Source organism: Condylura cristata, unplaced genomic scaffold (assembly GCF_000260355.1).
Source record: "Condylura cristata isolate star-nosed mole 26May11 unplaced genomic scaffold, ConCri1.0 scaffold00001, whole genome shotgun sequence".
Lineage (NCBI taxonomy): Eukaryota > Metazoa > Chordata > Mammalia > Eulipotyphla > Talpidae > Condylura > Condylura cristata.
Window position 1 is genome coordinate 11,558,149 of NW_004567102.1, and position 6,000 is coordinate 11,564,148.

Below are 6,000 nucleotides of genomic sequence, written 5' to 3' on the forward strand. Positions count from 1 at the left end.
TGCTCCCCACTCTGTCTCTGGTGAATCCTCTCACCCTCCGCATCTCTGGCCTGTATCCCAGTTCTGTACAAATAAATAAATAAATCTTTAAAAAAAAAAAAAAACATGAAATACAGATCCTTGAATAATGTTATTTGGTTATAACATGAAGAGGAAAAAAAAAAAAACTGGAGAATATTCACATTACTCAAGGACCTATTTTCCTTAAAAGTCACTTAACTAGACTCTCCCTGGTGGCGCAGCGGGTTAAAGCACAGCACTAAGAAGCTAAAGCCACTTCCACATGAGTTCAATCCCCGCCTGCCCCGGAGGTGACCACATGGCCGCACATGGCGCGGCAGACCTCTCCTGGCCTGCCCGCTGCTCCCCTCAGCAGTGTACTTTGTCGATCTGCCTGTTCTGCTCCCCACTCTGTCTCTGGAGAATCCTCTCGCTGCCCCTGAGCCTCTGGCCTGTACCCCACTTCTGTATGCACAAATAAATAAAAATCTTTAAAAAAAAAGTCACTTAACTAAAAGTTGCCCCTGAGCCTCTGGCCTGTACCCCACTTCTGTATGCACAAATAAATAAAAATCTTTAAAAAAAAAAAGTCACTTAACTAAAAGTTGCAATTTCAAGGAACCTACTGAGGATGTTACATAAAGACTTGTAATGTGGAACTGCTAAGAAATTATACAAGTAGTAGTCAGCAGACTCGTGTTGTCATTATCTTACAAACTAATGACTCTAAAAGTAACTTCAGAAAGTTTTTGCTTAAAAGTGAATCTTAGGATGATAAACAACTATTATAAGCAAAAGTGTACCTTGCAAATTGGCGGGAGGGGGACCAAAGACATTTGAAATCATTTGAACATCACTAATTTCATCCAAATCCCTCATTTTTCAGGTGAGGAAACTGAAGTCCAGAGGGGTTTCTTGAACTGCCCAAGGACACAGCTATTTAGTGATACACCTGGGATTAATACTGAGGTCCCCTGACTCCTGGTCCAGAGTTCTTTCTACTACACCACAAAGACCATACAAATAAAAGTTGATGATAATTAACTTAAATATCTCCACAGTGTGTCATAGTGAACTTTGTTGTGAACATCTGCCTATGCTAAAACTCACAATGTAGCAGTAAAGAGCTGGGCTCTGGAGTTCAAATACAGGCTCTAACACTTAACATGTGACCTTGGGCAAGTCACATCACCTCCCTGTCTCAGTTCCCTCATTTTAAAATGGAGATTAAGGATATTCCTCTCATAGATGATAAGACAATATATATGGAGCAATTAGTACTATACTGACATAGAAGTCAGTTACAAAACCTCACTAATATTTAAAATACCAAAAGTATAATTCATATTTTAGAATAATGCATTTATTTATATAGTATTTTATAATTCATAGTGTATTCACATAAATTATTTCAATTTATTGCCTAGTAAACTCAATGAACACACTTTTTTCCAGTAACTGTTATATACTATATGCCAAATAGCACACTATTTTCAGATTCATTACTTCAACCTTCAATATCCATTAACTATCATTCAGATGTGAGATGCATTAGTATAATGTAGATCTTTTCCAGAAATTAAGAGCTTCATCAGTATTACCTATTAAGTGGTAATGACATGTTTGGTTGAGTAAATAAATCACTGGTTAGTTCTCATTTGATCTCACAGAAAGCATCAAATGCCTAGAAAAATGTAAGTTTTCCGTTAGCCATTGTAAGAAGTCCTATTGTATAGAGATTGTATTGTAACCAAATCAATAAAATACCACTTCTATGACTTACGGTAGTACTTGTCAAAGAGAATTATTTTGGGTAATAATGCCTATTATTATTCACAAACTAAACAATTTTGGCAGACTTATGGTCAGTGTTTACTGGAAATGTTAGGTGGACAAGCTGAGATAAAGGCAATTAAATATTAAAATATTTGCAAAATAATACAACAGTTAAATGTTGCTTTAGCAACATAAGTTTATTTTCCTTTGAACCCACCAACAATCCTGTGAAGAGGTGAGATAGTTAGATGTTAAAGTTGACCCTTGAATCAGTTTGAATTAGGTTCACTGACACATGAATTTTTCTCTGTCCTGGGGTTCTGCAATCACCAATTCAATCAACCACAGATGTTAGTTGAATGAATCTGTGGGTACAAAACTTGTAGACTAGGAAGAACATCTAGGATTTTGGGGATGTATAATCCTAGCCCCCCAGTGTTCAAGGTCTAGTGCAATTCCATTTTACTAATGAGGAAACTGAAATTCAAATAAATCAAATAAATTTAAAATTTAAAAAAAAAAGGAATATGGCAGCAAATGGCTAAGTTTTGCAGATTAGTTTTTAAGCTCTCCTTCTACTGATACCAAATTGCATCTCGGAACATTAATATCTTTTCCAGATCTATTATTCAATAAACTTAAGTATATAGCAGCTAATATTTATTGAATACTTCCTATGTGCTGTGCTGCAGCCAACACATCACAATTTAACCCTCAGCAGAGGACTCAAACCAAATGTGTTTTGACACTCAATAAAATATTTTACGCACTACTGTAAATTTATAACAATGCATTTGGCCAACTTTTATTATTTAAGAGAACTATATGCAAAATTTTTCTTTTCCAATCTAATATATAATAAGCAGATTTCTGAATGATTTTAATGTTCAACCTCACCATAAAATAAACTAGGGGTTATTTTCAACAAGAATCCATATTCTAAGGATTTGACTGACATGGCCTAACATTTTTTGTAGTCTTCTACCTCAAAAGATGACTTTCTGTACAGTAATGAAATCAAGCTGCTTAAGATTTCTATGTAATTATAAGGGAAAAGCAAATTTTTGAGTTGTTAGTGCTTTAAAAGGAAGGGCAGGTCACTTAATGGCCTTATTCTAGAATGCTCATCTGATTTTAAAGCACATAAACAGTAATTTTATCACTGCTTTAAAGAGAATGCATTTCTGTGCAATATGGTTAATCTGCCTAAAATTATATATTATAAATTTCACTAAAAATAATACACGATCCTGATACATATTCCCAATCAGCCATTTTTGATAGTGAAACAGTTTCTATTAATGACTATGGTGGGACAAACAAGTCTCACCATGCTTGTCCCAGAAAAAGTGGAATATACAGTCATCCTAAGAACAATCCATTTTGGTAAGCGTAACATGAACTATCTCCTTACACCATTATCATAAGCTTTACCTTATTGTTGCAGAACTCACTATTACCTTCAGCCTTAGCATTGAAGGCACTATTTTACTGATACCAAAGTTCAGGATGCTATCTATAAATAAGGGGCTTTTCTAAGGTTTTATTTTTAAATCTAATTTGCCTTAAAAAGAAAAATAGCTTTTTCAAAGAACATACCCTTGTGTAAAGTATCACCAAATTTTCACCAAAAACTGTGAATACAATAGCCTGAAAACTACTTCCAAAATGACCAAATGCTGAATAGTTACCACTATAACTAACCAAATTACTTTACTATACCAAAAACATTTTTAAGGCACCATAATTTCAAATGAATAAAACTTCAGGTATGAGTAAACAAGTTTTCTCTGAAAATTAACCAAAGTAATAAAAGATAATGGAAACCCAAGATCACAACACAGCACAATAGTGATTAAAGGAAACTCCAATTAGTACTGTTATGGCTCTCCAAGTGAATCTGGCATTAGCTGAACAACCTAGAAGTCAAAGAATGCTTTAATTTGTCAAGCTGTAAATAACTACTAACAGACCCATGCTTTGAACTATACTATTTGAATGAAAGGCATTATTTGAATATAATTATCATTCCCTAAGGCAAAAAAAAAAAAGTTTCAGGAGTTGGCTTCTGTGACTTCAACTCAATCAAATCAAGAAACAGAAGGGTGTCTCAAAGTGTAGATTCTAGAACCTGAAGCTCAAATGACAGTCAATAGACAAATGTGGTTATTTACATTTATCTTAGTTAAGTGAATTAAAAATTAAGTTTCTCCGTTTCATTAGGTATATTTCAAATGCTCAAGAGCCACAAGTGCCTATTAGCTACCACAATAGGACTGCACAGATTGCAGAACATTTCCATCATGGCACAAAGTTCTAACACTGGAACTCTAGATGTAGACTTAGAATGTTCTCGATCTTGAGCTGAATATTCCCAGAGCCAAGAAATCTGCCTGGAACACAATGAAGGGCATTTCCAATCTTGCAACTTACTATCAGGAAATTGTTCCTCACATTTAGTCAAACGCAACCTCTCGGAAACATTCACCAGAAATTCCCAGAGTTCTATCTTCAATTTGCAGAGGTAATTGAATCCCACTTCCAAAAGTTCCTCGCTCATATATACTACAACCCTAAGTCCTCTCTTCCCAAGTAAATACATATTAAATTCTTTCGGTCTGCATAGCGCGTAATTTTTATGATCCTCATATACATACACCAATTTGTTTTATGCACGTGAGCACTAACAGTATGTGATGAGGATCAACTGTGTCCGTTGTTACACTCCTCCATGCCCAGCCCTGCACTCTCACTCACCAGATCAAATGTCTTGATTTTTAATTTAGAAAATACAATCAATCCGACTTTCTCAAAACACAAGCAGAAAATTCGTTAACATGTACTAAGCAGAGCCTGACACTGCTCCAAGCACTGAACGTATCATCTCGTGTAACCCTTGCAATTTTGATCTATTGCTGCCCCCATTTTACAGACTAGATGAAACACCCAGACAATGATACAAATAACTTCCCCAGGGATCACAGATGTAGACTCAACCCACGAGAACAGCTCTTTGCCTTTTTCTGGGGGCTCACTTCCACTAACACTACCTCTTTCTTCACGCCGCCTCTAAAACAACAATTTCCTTCTAGAAGGACTTCGCCTCCAAAACCCTAGTAACGGACAGAAGGCGCCTCTTAACACTCCCCAGCAACGCCCGCTGCCGCTAGCCGCCCAGCTCCCCTCGCCCCACGCCCACCCGCCGACTGGGAGGAGTCAAGAGCCAACTCCTAGCTCAGCCGGAAAACCAGGGCGCCGCGCCCCGCCAGCGCCTCACACCAGAGAGCCGCAAGGGTCTCCCGCGCAAACGCCAATTACGCCCCCGCGGCAAACCCCGGCCGGGACCAGGGCGGGGCCGGCGCTGGGGCCGAGACGCGGGGCTCGCCAGGCGGCGTCCCTCCGCTCTCCCGGACTTCTCCCCCGCCCGCCCCGCACCGCCCCCCACTCCCCCTACAACCTCTGCTTTAAGAACACTTGTAGGCACGGCTGCGCGTCCCGCGTGGAGAATGCAGGGGTGCAGACGGCGCGGTTTCTGCTGCTGCGGCCCAGGACACGCTTGGAAAGGGGCGGGAAAGGGGCCTGAGCATGTAGAAAGGGAAAAGGTGGCTCGGCTAGGGCGGGGGAGGGGGGGGCGCAAAATGGCGTGAGCCCGAGTCTGTGGGGCGGAGGTGGCGGAGACGGAGGAGGGAGCACTTCTGCCGCCCCCACCTCTGGCGGCGCGGGCGCGGGCGCGGGCGCATGCGCGCTGCGCCAGGTGGCCCGCGGTCTGCTTTCCCCAGCAAGCCACTTCCGCCGCGCTCGCCGGGGGCGGGGCGTCGTGTGGGGCACGCGCGTCCACTTTCTCTCTGGCCGTCGTGTGCCGCCACAGGCCCCTGAGGCACGCGGCGGGCCTGAGGGCTGTAGGCTGCGGGTAGGGAAGTGGAGATGGACCGAGCACCCCAGCGTTTTCAAGGCCCGGCTTAGATGCTTTTAAGATTGAAGCAGGGAGGGATTTTCCAGGAGGTGGGTGACCCACACTTCAAGTTTGTTTTCAATTTAAGAGCTGAGATTGGCCCATGTAAGCTTCTTTTGAGGAATTGGGTGGATCTGATCGTAGCGAATTTGTGCTTTTAGAGTGATTAAGAGAAACAGATCTGAAAGAACCACTCCCACAGAGGACCCTAATGTGAGCATGAATGTGGAAGTTCTTTCTGGATCAGAAACCCCAGCTCCACCCATCACCAC

General features: G+C 41.0%; 2 protein-coding genes across 3 annotated transcripts in view; one reads left to right on the forward strand and one right to left on the reverse strand.

The window, feature by feature from the left end:
- Positions 1–1,045, forward strand: part of LOC105853519 (runt-related transcription factor 2-like) — a 41,790-nt gene extending 40,745 nt beyond the window's left edge. Inside the window, exon 3 of the mRNA XM_012723818.1 lies at positions 887–1,045. Within this exon, the coding sequence (XP_012579272.1) occupies positions 887–978 (92 nt within the window). The 3' untranslated portion in view covers positions 979–1,045. The remainder of the gene's footprint in view (positions 1–886) is intronic.
- SUPT3H (suppressor of Ty 3 homolog (S. cerevisiae)) overlaps positions 1–5,485 on the reverse strand; it is a 382,176-nt gene extending 376,691 nt beyond the window's left edge. For both annotated transcript variants that reach the window (XM_012723795.1, XM_012723808.1), the window contains exon 1: positions 5,234–5,485. The gene's annotated coding sequence lies outside the window, so the exon portion shown is untranslated. The remainder of the gene's footprint in view (positions 1–5,233) is intronic.
- Positions 5,486–6,000: the final 515 nt, after the last annotated feature.